At 39.7% G+C, this 12,616-nt stretch overlaps 1 protein-coding gene across 1 annotated transcript in view; it reads right to left on the reverse strand.

The window, feature by feature from the left end:
* Positions 1-419: 419 nt before the first annotated feature.
* Positions 420-12,616, reverse strand: part of CNN3 (calponin 3) — a 43,065-nt gene continuing 30,868 nt past the window's right edge. Inside the window, exons 3-7 of the mRNA XM_070746522.1 lie at positions 11,108-11,174; positions 9,599-9,736; positions 7,110-7,226; positions 3,717-3,863; positions 420-1,542 (exon numbers count right to left, since the gene is read on the reverse strand). Coding sequence (XP_070602623.1) covers positions 1,195-1,542; positions 3,717-3,863; positions 7,110-7,226; positions 9,599-9,736; positions 11,108-11,174 — 817 coding nt within the window. The 3' untranslated portion in view covers positions 420-1,194. The remainder of the gene's footprint in view (positions 1,543-3,716; positions 3,864-7,109; positions 7,227-9,598; positions 9,737-11,107; positions 11,175-12,616) is intronic.

The raw sequence follows: 12,616 nt of genomic DNA on the forward strand, positions 1-12,616 counted from the left end.
AAATATTTTAAAAGAAGTGATTTAACTAGGGTAGTATTTTTTCAAAGGCAACTTGACATCTTAATCAGCAGCAATAGTAGTTAAATAGAATTCTTTTTCAGTGTTGCCCTTCTAACATAGAATTTTTACTTTTCTAGTTTTCATATTGTAGTTTTCATGTCTGTTACTGAAGGCCAGGGGTGTCAAACTGGTAGCCCATGAGCCAGATGTATTGCACGCAGACCATAGCTACCCCAGCTTTGCAAAGGGAAAAAACATCGTGAAACATCATGTGACGGCAATGTAATGCCGCAAATTTGACACCCATGCTGTAAGCAATTGCTTTCTACTACTTTGTTATAATTTTACTTAATTTGATTTTGAAGTTGCTTGTCTCCGATTCCTTGATAACTTTTGTTTAATAATACATGTTCTACGTCTTCAAGAAAACAACATTTATTTATAAAAAATACAACAAGATCAGTTGATGATGAGAAATGTGGCAATAAATACAATTCAAAGGAAAGGTAATTCTACATGGATATATTATGGCACAGAAAATAAAGTCAATGACCTTCAAAACGTAAAGATTTTTGTGGGCTCAGAACTTAATACTAATTCCCTTCTAAAAAAGAAAGTGTTGCCTAGAATTTTGGTGAATTTAGACATTGTGATGAAACATACACAATCACAAATGCACATTCATTATTTCTACTATGACTTCAGGAGATAAGCAAGCAAATACAAAACCAACATTTTAAACTATTAACTAAAACCTTTATTTTGATGGTATGGTCCAGAATTAAGTTCATGGATAAAGGCATTTATAGACTGCCACAGAATGGAGCTGTAAATAAAAAAGTTCAAAGGAAAAAGCTTGGTATAGTATGTAAAATGCCTATTTCAGAACAAGATTGTAAAAAAAATATGCATAGTTCCTTGTTATTATAAGACTTGGCTGTATAGAAGTTCCCTTTCACAGTATCCCTTTTTACTTCATATGCTGTTATTGGTTATGCTGTAGACCGCAAATGTTACAGCACTAAAGGCAACTAGAGAAGAAAAGGGCAAAGAAAGGAAAGGAATGTTATGTAAGGCAATATTTCCTTAGGTACATGAAGCATAATGTGTAAAGGATGGGTAACAATTCCACAAGGCTAGTTTCGTTTTCCTTGAATAAAATAATGAACTAATACTGAGCTTTTTGAGGCAGATCTAGTAATCAATGCCATGGTCACTGTATTGACCGTGGTAATCTCTCTGATATTCATCTTGGTATTCGCCGTGATAGTCATCTGGATATTCTGCCTGATAATCACTATCACTGATTTCGGATCCATTAGTTCCGGTTCCTTGGCTTCCATTATGAATCACAGGTTCTGTTGGTGCAGCACAATACTTAGGATCATACACTTGCCGTCCAAGCCCATAAACACTCATCCCCTTCTGTGAAGCCACTTTGTTGGTGCCCATTTGTAGTGAAATCGTAGTGTTGTCAATGGGCTGTAATGTGACCTTCTGGTCATAGATGTCTCTCCTTGTTCCTGGTGCAGGCATCCCTGCCTAAAAAGACAAACACACAAATATTTCAGGGATTGTAGTACCGGTAACTACTATAGTTAGTACTTAAAACTGTCCACTTAAGGTTGATTCAAATTAATGGTGACCCAAGAAAGAGAACTTTACAGGCTTCTCTAACAATTGCCCATATGTTGCACCACATCACTTTCCTGGTCACATGATCACAGTGTGCCTGGCAATCTGGACACTTCTGATTGGTTGCCAAGCACACCGTGATCATGTGACTGTCATTTGCATACTTCTCTGGTTTCCCCAGAATGTCAATGCAAGTTGCTGCCACTTGCCAAGAAGACTCTCTCTTGTCTCTGGGGAATGGCTGAAAATCTCCACGCCAAATCCAAGCAGCCACAGCTGAAATCCTACAGGGTGCTCTTTCAGCCAGCTCCCAGAGAGAAAAGCAAGCTGCAGTCTAAGCAAGATTTTTAGAACCTTGACTGGAGAGGCAGCATATTAAGGTAAAGAATGTGGGTGCATCTGGGTGGGGGAAGCCCAGCCCAGTATGTATGCAAATCTCTGCATTTGTACTGAAAATCCTGCTTGGTTTGTGGGATTTTCAATTCCAGAGCAGAGATGCAAGGCAGTAAGGTAAGGCATGTGAAGTGCCTCTGAAGGGTGGAGAAAGTCTTTATCCAGTGCAATTTGTACATGAATTGTCCCTGCTTGGGCTGAAAGTTCTGCTCAGGTTTCAGCAGGAGGTTTTTCAGCTCCTGAGAGGAGAAACATAAGTGGTCCACGATAGGCCTCTCCCACCTTTGCAAGTCTTACTTGGGACTCTGCTTATTGATAAAAGCACTTATTGACCACATCAGGGAGTGCTGAGATTGTGGTCATTAAGTGAAGCAATCGTGACGTCTTATTTTACTCTCAGATTTGGGTCCCCAATTGTTAAATTTAGGACTACAGTGGTACCTCAGTACTCAACTGCTTCAAAACTCGCTGAATTTGGTTCTTAACGTATTTTGATGCAAAAATGTCCCAGTACATGTTTATTTGTTACTTGACACTCTTTATCAGAAGAGGAGGACAGCTGCGGAGAACAGACAGAGAGTTGGCCATGCTGGGAAGGTCATTGCAAAAGGAAGCAGGGGATTGATTGATTGATTGGTTTGTTTGTTTATTAGATTTGTATGCCGCCCCTCTCCGTAGACTCGGGGCGGCTAACAACAATAATAAAAACAGCATATAACAAATCTAATATTTAAATTACTAAAAACCCTTATTAAAAACCAAACATACACACAAACATACCATGCATAAATTGTATAGACCTAGGGGGAAGGTATATCTCAATTCCCCCATGCCTGACAACAGAGGTGGGTTTTAAGGAGCTTACGAAAGGCGAGGAGGGTGGGGGCAATTCTGATCTCTGGGGGGAGTTGGTTCCAGAGAGTCGGGACCGCCACAGAGAAGCCTCTTCCCCTGGGCCCCGCCAAACGACATTGTTTAGTTGACGGGACCCAGAGAAGGCCCACTCTGTGTGACCTAACTGGTCGCTGGGATTCGTGCGGCAGAAAGCGGTCCCGGAGATATTCTGGATGCCCAAAGAGGGCAGATAGGAAGTTAGCCATGTTGGAAAGGCTGCTGACATAAGAAGAGGTACAGACAGGGAGCTTAAAGGGTCATGTGTTAAGTCACATGGTTTGTTTGGTGCTCGTTTTTAGTACCCATCGCTACCGCCTGAAACCAATTAACAACAAGTACCAAGGTACCACTGTGTCTTTAAATAGTACAACTAGCTAGGATCCAGTAAAACTAAAGTTCATTAAATAGTGTTGTTCAATAGTTCTACACAGAACATGGAGAAACTAATTTGTTAGGACTCTTGTTGCTTCAGTACTTAACAGTGCAATGTAAATAATACAAAGAAAAGCCTTCAGAATATTTATTTGTATTTTATTATTTATTTATTTATTTGTCAAACAATTACAGTATAGGGTGATAATTTGTACATATAAAACATTAGATAAGTAATGATAAAAAGTAGACAATAGAACAGGGACGGTAGGCACAATGGTGCCCTTATGAACGCCCCTTAATATTTTGCTTCTTCCCAAGATTTAACTGAAGGGAAAAAAATGCACTAAAACCAGAGTTAGTCCTTTCCAATTCCAAAGAGAAGATTAGGAAATCTGGATCATACAGTAGACAATCCTTACCTGGCTAGCTCCTTTATTGGTCCCCATCTGCAAGCTAATTGTTGTCTGGTCAAATGGCTTGTCTGTTTGCATCTTTGGATCATAGAGATGTCTCCTAGTTCCATAAGCTGTCATTCCTGCCTGGCTGGCACATTTGTTAGTCCCCATCTACAATCAATTAGAGAACACAATTTAAAAGAAAAAAAATCCCCAAAAGTTTGTTGTCATAGGTTTGACTAATATCCAAATAAGCATCAATTACAGAGAGCAAAGTGGTATAGGTCAGTGTTTCCCAACCCTGGCAACTTGAAGATATTTGGACTTCAACTCCCAGAATTCCCCAGCCAGCGAATGCTGGCTGGGGAATTCTGGGAGTTGAAGTCCAGATATCTTCAAGTTGCCAAGGTTGGGAAACACTGGTATTAGGTAGTCCTCAACTTGTGGTCACAGTTGAGCCCAGGATTTATGTTGCTAAGTGAGAAATTTGTTGTTTTTTCCCATTTCATTACTTTTCTTGCTCCATTTGTTAAGTGAATCAACTGCAATTGTTAAGTTGGTAGCACGGTTGTTAAGTGAATCTGGCTTCCCCATCGATTTTGCTTATCAAAAACTTGCAAAAGATTGTTACATGACCAAAGACACTGCAACCGTCATAAATACGAACCAGTTGTCAAGCATCCGAACATAAATCACATGACTATGGGGATGCTGCTATGGTCGTAAGTGTGAAAGGTGCTCGTAAGTCACTCTTTTCAGGGCTTTTGTAACTAGCCTCTAAATGAACTGCTGTTAAGTCGAGGACTATCTACTGTATATAGCTAAAGGAACTGAAGCCAAGGAACTTGACTTTAGGATGGAGGGTGGCTTGCAGTGCCAATTTATGCATTGTATTGTAGTATAATATAGTAAAAGTATATTTATAGTACAGTACAGTACAGTACAGTACAGTATATATTAGAATTTGTTGAACAAAATTGAGAACAAGAATAAAAGACGAAATACTATCACAGGGATGATAGGCACATTAGTGCACTTATGCATGCCTCCTCTATTGACCAATTAAGTATGAAGTAAGGTATTATTGGTAATATAGAGCCGGGGTGGCGCAGCAGGTAGAGTGCTGTACTGCAGGCCACTGAAGCTGACTGCAGATCTGTAGGTCAGCGGTTCAAATCTCATCACCTGCTCAAGGTTGACTCAGCCTTCCATCCTTCCGAGGTGGGTAAAATGAGGACCCGGATTGTGGGGGCAATAGCCTAGCTCTGTTTAAAAAGTGCTATTGCTAACATGTTGTAAGCCGCCCTGAGTCTAAGGAGAAGGGTGGCATTAAAAAATAGAATGAATGGATGGATGGATGGATGGATGGATGGATGAATAAATAAATAAATAAATAAATAAATAAATAAATAAATAAATAAATATTGGGAACAGATAAGGAGATAATGGAGAACAACTGAATTTAAAGCTGAATTATTTTTATTAGGAATAATTAATCAAAAGATAAAGAAACAACACCAATATATCATTTTACACATAGTAACAGCAGCACAAATTGTTTATGCTCAGTGTTGGAAACTCAAAAATATTCCAAACAATGAGATGATTATGCATAAGATATTAGAATGTGCTAAGATATATAAGATATATACATTAGAAATGAAAGATAAGGAAGAAACAGAATTTTATGAGGTGTGGGATAAGTAGTATAATTAGTTAGAAGAGAGAAACAAAAATGTATAGACATAAATGTAAATAACTGCAAGAGATATATGACACAGAACTGTTAAAGGAAAAAAAATAGCTTATTATTATGTAAATTGGAAAAATGGAAAATAATTTTTTTAAAAAGGTATGAAGTAAGGTCAATACTTATTTAACAGAAACTGATGTTAAGAAAAAGTATGTAAAAATATGTGATGGATACGCATAAAAAACAAGACAAGAAAATGGAAAAAATTAAATGAAAATAGAAAATGTACATACAGTATTAAAAACAAAAAATATCATCACAGATGCCAAATACTATAAACTAAAAAAAGACAAAATATATTAAACCTAACCTGTTTTTTTTCTTAATGAGGCTTAGAACAAGATGTACTGCCCAGAAACAAAAACTGTCCCTTATCATATTCACCATCTTAAAATTTCAGAATGTTCTCACCTCTACCTCAAAGTCTTACACCATTAGCTTTAACTGTTCCCTGGAACACTAAACATTCTTGGCTTTAGTTATGTTTAGCTTAGTTTAGTTAGACTTATGGACTAGGCTGCCTCCCATATTTGACAGCTCACAAAAATGGTATTCATGAGCAAACATTACCTAATGATACCAAAACAAAAAACCATCAATATCCATGTCTCTGTGAGGATGTTGGAATTTTTCCAAATTATGGCAAAACCTTTTGCAGATATATTTTGGTAATATCTATACATCTGATATGAAGTAAAAGCCATGTTGCACTAGTCATCTCTCTCCTTCTGAACACAGCTTGCATTTTCTGTTCTCCCCTGTCCCCAAATCTTACATATGCAAAGAGTCTAATATCTGGTAATTGTAAATGCAACTAGCATAAGGAAGAGGAAGAAGCAACAATAGAATAGAATTGGCCAAGTGTGATTGGGCACACAAGGAATTTGTCTTTGGTGCATATGCTCTCAGTGTACATAAAAGAAAAGATACATTTGTCAGGAATCATGAGGTACAACACTTAATGATTGTCATAGGGGTCAAATAAGCAATCAGGAAACAATATTTATAAAAATCTTAAAGATACAAGCAATATGTTACAGTCATACAATCATAAGTGAAGGAGATGGGTGACAGGAATGATGAGAAAAACCTAACAGTAATAGTAGTACAGACTTAATAAATAGTTTGACAGTGTTGAGGGAATTATTTGTTTAGCAGAGTGATGGCAACAACCAAGATAACAGTCCAGATGACAGATATTTGAGTCTAGAGCAGAAATACAATTTAGGAAAGTGACTCAGACATGACCTCTAGTTCTCATTAAGGGGTGGGGGGACTTGTTCTATTACTGTAATGCTCTAGTACCATTAACTTTGGATTCCAAATCTTATATACCAAAGTTATAGTACCATAACTTTGGATTCCAAATCTTACCTACAAGGCCTGACACTAACAAATAAAGTAGCCTATGCTATAGCTGCTTTGTTATGTCTTGTCTTTTCTGAGATGAAAAATCTACCTGGAGCATCTTTTTTTTAAAAAAAAGATGCCTTATTGCCAAGTGTGGTGTAAAAGGAGTTCAACTTGGAATTATTGGAAAACTACTCCATGGTAAGGTAAGTCTCGTTACATCTTTTGGAATATGGTATAAATCATAAGTAATAACATCCAAAAAGTTTTTTTTCTGCATATTAATTTCTGCATACATTATCCTTTTTGCTTACCTGCAAACCGATCACACTTTGTCCAGCCTTGAGTTTTCCAGCATCAAAACTCCTTGCTTGTTTTTCTGCGTATTTAACACCAATGTCAATTGTGGTGTGGAATCCCTTGGTTTTTGCCTAGACACAGGATAAAATGTACATTTAGTATTTCTTGTACCAGTAAAAGAGAATATTTGTAGTTCAGGATTGAAATGAGTATCCATTAGTGCTCTTTGAGCTTGATTGTTTTCTTGCAATCAATCTTTCATTATTCAAACTAGGTAAATCATCAGCGCTAGTAAGGAGTGGGGTTTGCTCTGTTTATATTATCCAATACCCCAAACAAAAGTATTGTTCTTGATTGTTGGCCTGAGGTTAATCTTGATTAACCTCAGGCCAACAATCAAGAAATAAACAATATGAATCAAGGAACTGCCAAACAAAGCTAACAGTAAACACTGTTGTATTCAATGAAAGAACCTCCAAAACTTTTCCCATCAACATTGACAGGGCAATGTTGTGCTGTCCTTTTTTCCCTTGGGTGCCAAAAGCATGTGTGTGCATGCTATCGCACATGAACGAGTGCCTACACCCAAAATTCAATGTCTGGAGAGGGCAAAAATGGCTCCCCCCATAGCCCTGGACGCCCTCTGGAGGCCAGAAATGGCCCATTTCTGGACTTCTAGTTGGCTCAGTAGGCTTCCCTAGAACCTGGGAAGGGTGAAAACGCCCTTTCCCGCCACCTCAGAGGCCCTCTGGAAGCTGAAAACGAACTCCCAGAGCCTCCGTATGAGCCAAAAATCAGCTGGCCGGTGTGTACATGAGCATTGGAGCTAAGCTAGGGCAACGGCTCACGTGCCAGCAGATATGGCTCTGTGTCCTAACTTTGGGCACTTGTGCCATAGGTTCGCCGTCACTGCACTAGAATATTAACTTACTAGCATTGTTGTTGTCATCTAGTTTGGGTAATGAAATGTCTGCAAGAAAATAACCAAGCTCAGACAGCACCAGGGACCCCTTAATATTTCTTGTCTCATTCTATAATCATTTCATCCAATATAGTGGTGTTTATAACAAACTGTAATGATGATAGAATGATGGCATCATGCAAATGCCCCCCAAACACCCTGTTCTCACAACAGCCAATTTCAGTAAGACATGGCATTTGTATGATTGTCGGCCCCTGTGAAGAATGAAAGTTTGTCGTGTTTATTCAAAAATCAATGATCAGTTCCTTAATTTGACGATTTGACCTATTGCTTTGTTGATGTAACATGGTAAAGTGATGGTTTTTGTGCAGACAAATTAATGGGACTTGTCAATTGTGCAGACAAATTAATGGGATTTGTTGGCCGCACGAGCAATCATGGGTCGTCTCAGATATGCCCATGTTTTGTCAACATTCTGCGGCCTGCACTGGTTGCCAATTAGTTTCCGGACACAATTCAAAGTGTTGGTGATGACCTATAAGGCCCTACACAGCATTGGACCAGAATACCTACGGGACTGCCTTCTGCCGCATGAATCCCAGCGGCCGATTAGGTCTGACAGAGTCGGCCTTCTCCAGGTCCCGTCGACTAAACAATGTTGCCTGGCGGGGCCTAGGGGAAGAGCCTAGGGGAAGAGCCCTCTGGAATCAACTCCCCCCGGAGATTCGAACTGCCCCCACCCTCCTTGCTTTCCGCAAGACCTTGAAGACCTATCTATGTCACCAGGCATGGGACAATTAATGTATCCCCTTCTCTGACCATTAAGTGTATAGTTGTGATTTTATAGTACTGATTGGGGTTTTTTAAGATAGCGGATTTTTAATCATAGTTTTAACTATTAGATTTTTATTGTACTGTTTTATTGCTGTTGTGAGCCGCCCAAATTTTCAGAGAGGGGCGACATACAAGTCTAATAAATTACAGTATTATTATTATTAATTATTAATTCTTAGGGCAGCCATAACACAAACTCAAACTATGAAATTCATTAGCATGCCTGTTCTATAATTTCTTTAGGTAACAAACGATGTGAACCAATATTATAAGGCAGTGATGGTGAACCGTGGCACATGGAGCCATATCTGAGGGCACAAGAGATGTTGCCCTATGTCAGCTCCAGCACGCATACACACATTGGCCAGCTAATTTTGGGCCTTCTTTTCAGCCGTTTTCACTCTCTCCAGGCTTCAGGAAAGCCTCCTGAACCCTGGGGAGAGCAAAAAGCAGCCCAATGGGTCTACCGGAAGCCTGGAGGTTTCAGTGAGTCTGTGCGCATGTTGGGGGGGGGGCAGGACGGGGGAAAGGGTGTTGTGCGCATGTGTGGGGGCAGCGCAGGGATTGTGCACAAGCACAGGGAAAGGGCATTGCATTATGGTTGTGGGCATGTGCCCACACACTATCACACGCGTGCGCACCCTTTTGACACCCAAGCCAAAAAAGGTTCACCATCACTGTTATAAGGTTTGTTACTTACTAAGGATGGTAAAATGTGCATTGGACTGCATGGATCAATGTACTTACCAAACCTGCAAGTGCCACCAGTGATGTCTGGACTTGGGTCATATTTCCATTCTCAAAGAGATCATTTGCTTCAAAAATATCATGTGGTTTCATGCCATATTGTTGTATGGCCTTGATAAAGTTTCCAATGTTCTCCAGCTAAAAACAAATGCAGTAAGTCACATTCTTACAACTTGTTATCACCGTTTATTTAAGTGGAGCTATACATTACTTGGAACCAGTAATTATGGAGGGCTATTGTTTGAGGAAAAAAATCAGGTGGGATTCACATGGATGGGAGAAATGCTACTTGCCGACAACCTCCTTAAAATCAGTGTTCTGGCTGTTTTTAATAACACAGTGTTCCCTCGATTTTCACGGGTTCAAACTTCATGAAAAGTCTATACCACGGTTTTTCAAAAATATTAATTAAAAAATACTTCGCGGGGTTTTTTCCCTATACCACGGTTTTTCCCGCCCGATGATGTCATATGTCATCCTCAAACCTTCGTCTGCCTTTAATAAATATTTTTTTTAATAAACTTTAATAAATAAACATGGTGACTAATAATCTAAATGGTTGCTAAGGGAATGGAAAATTGCAATTTAGGGGTTTAAAGTGTTAAGGAAAAGCTTGTGATACTGTTCATAGCCAAAAATAGTGTATTTACTTCCGCATCTCTACTTCGTGGAAATTCGACTTTCGCGGGCAGTCTCGGAATGGATCCTCAGCGAAAATCGAGGGAACACTGCAGTTATGATTTAGGCACATATATTTGTAAATAAAACATGTTTAATTGAGGAAAATGTTACTTAAATGAAGCTTACAAGTCAAGCATAAGAGAAAATAGGAAGATAATATTTCAGTGATTAACATGGCATCAGAACAGTGTAATTTTATTCTGTTCAGCTTTGAACTTGAAGTGCTCGGTTAATATGATCCCATAATATTTATACTCCTGTTGCAAAAATAATTTTGCTTCATCATCTGTTGTATTTGAAGGTTTGTTTTGTTGGATGTGGGTATTCATCCATTTAATTTTTCCCGGTACATATAATGTGAAAAATCATTTCCATAGAAAATGGGATAAATTTCTAATTTAAAGGAGATGCAGTTACTGATTTTCATTCTTGTACTACTAGAGGGCCCTGCTATTTGAAAAGTGAGCACACAGTATCAGATTCCTTGAGCTATGAAAATTTAGAGAAAATCTACCAAGAGATAGAAATTTCTCCAATCCCAAGAAAGCTTTTAACGAAACTTCTGCTTCTCTGATTTTCTCTTAAGAACTATCTTTCTCCTTGCTTTTTTCTTTTCAGGAAATACATGTACAGGGATGGTACCTTCTAATTACTAAAATTAGTAATCCCGTTGTACAGATATTGGTGCTTTACATAAGTTAATACTATTTGTAGTTTCTGAAAAATAGACCTTTAATGTGTCTCTTTTTGAAAACAGCTGGCCATTATCATTTATTCATTGCAATTCTCCTTAAAGAAAAGACAAATAAAAAATAAACCATAGCTTACCTGATGCCAGTTTAACTTGGACTGATTTATTTTCTTTATTGATCCTGGCTGGAGTTTGTTGATAAGCCTGCAAAAGTGATGAAGTAAAGGGCCTTTTTCCATTTTCAAAGCCATAATTTTATTTTATTAATCCTGCTAAAGGCGTATTATGTTTTCTTCATACAAGAAAATGATCTTAGGTACAAGCTACATAAGTTTCATATTTTCCACAGACTCTAGCTACCTTCTTTCTAATTTTGTTCATTCAACCATTATACAGTAATACCTCATCTTACGAACTTAATTGGTTCCAGGACGAGGTTCGTAAGGTGAAAAGTTCGTAAGATGAAACAATGTTTCCCATAGGAGTCAATGGAAAAGCCAATAATGCGTGCAAGCCGATTAGGAAAATCCAAACCATTAAGGCTTAAAAAACAAAAAGCTGCCGGCAGACGAAGCTGAGGCGAACGGAGTGGGGGGAGGGAAACCCATGGAGATCCAGAGGGGAGAATGGGGCAGGAAAGAGTGGAGAAAAACAGAGGAAACCCATGGAGATCCAGAGGGGAGAATGGGGCAGGAAAGAGTGGAGAAAAACGGATGAAACCCATGGAGATCCAGAGGGGAGAATGGGGCAGGAAAGAGTGGAGAAAAACGGAGGAAACCCATGGAGATCCAGAGGGGAGAATGGGGCAGGAAAGAGTGGAGAAAAACAGAGGAAACCCATGGAGATCCAGAGGGGAGAATGGGGCAGGAAAGAGTGGAGAAAAACGGATGAAACCCATGGAGATCCAGAGGGGAGAATGGGGCAGGAAAGAGTGCAGAAAAACGGAGGAAACCCATGGAGATCCAGAGGGGAGAATGGGGCAGGAAAGAGTGGAGAAAAACGGAGGAAACCCATGGAGATCCAGAGGGGAGAATGGGGCAGGAAAGAGTGCAGAAAAACGGAGGAAACCCATGGAGATCCAGAGGGGAGAATGGGGCAGGAAAGAGTGGAGAAAAATGGAGGAAACCCATGGAGATCCAGAGGGGAGAATGGGGCAGGAAAGAGTGGAGAAAAACGGAGGAAACCCATGGAGATCCAGAGGGGAGAATGGGGCAGGAAAGAGTGCAGAAAAACGGAGGAAACCCATGGAGATCCAGAGGGGAGAATGGGGCAGGACAGAGTGGAGAAAAACGGAGGAAACCCATGGAGATCCAGAGGGGAGAATGGGGCAGGAAAGAGTGGAGAAAAACGGAGGAAACCCATGGAGATCCAGAGGGGAGAATGGGGCAGGAAAGAGTGGAGAAAAACAGAGGAAACCCATGGAGATCCAGAGGGGAGAATGGGGCAGGAAAGAGTGGAGAAAAACGGAGGAAACCCATGGAGATCCAGAGGGGAGAATGGGGCAGGAAAGAGTGCAGAAAAATGGAGGAAACCCATGGAGATCCAGAGGGGAGAATGGGGCAGGAAAGAGTGGAGAAAAACGGAGGAAACCCATGGAGATCCAGAGGGGAGAATGGGGCAGGAAAGAGTGGAGAAAAACAGAGGAA

Source organism: Erythrolamprus reginae, chromosome 3 (assembly GCF_031021105.1).
Source record: "Erythrolamprus reginae isolate rEryReg1 chromosome 3, rEryReg1.hap1, whole genome shotgun sequence".
NCBI classification, from domain to species: Eukaryota; Metazoa; Chordata; class Lepidosauria; order Squamata; family Dipsadidae; genus Erythrolamprus; species Erythrolamprus reginae.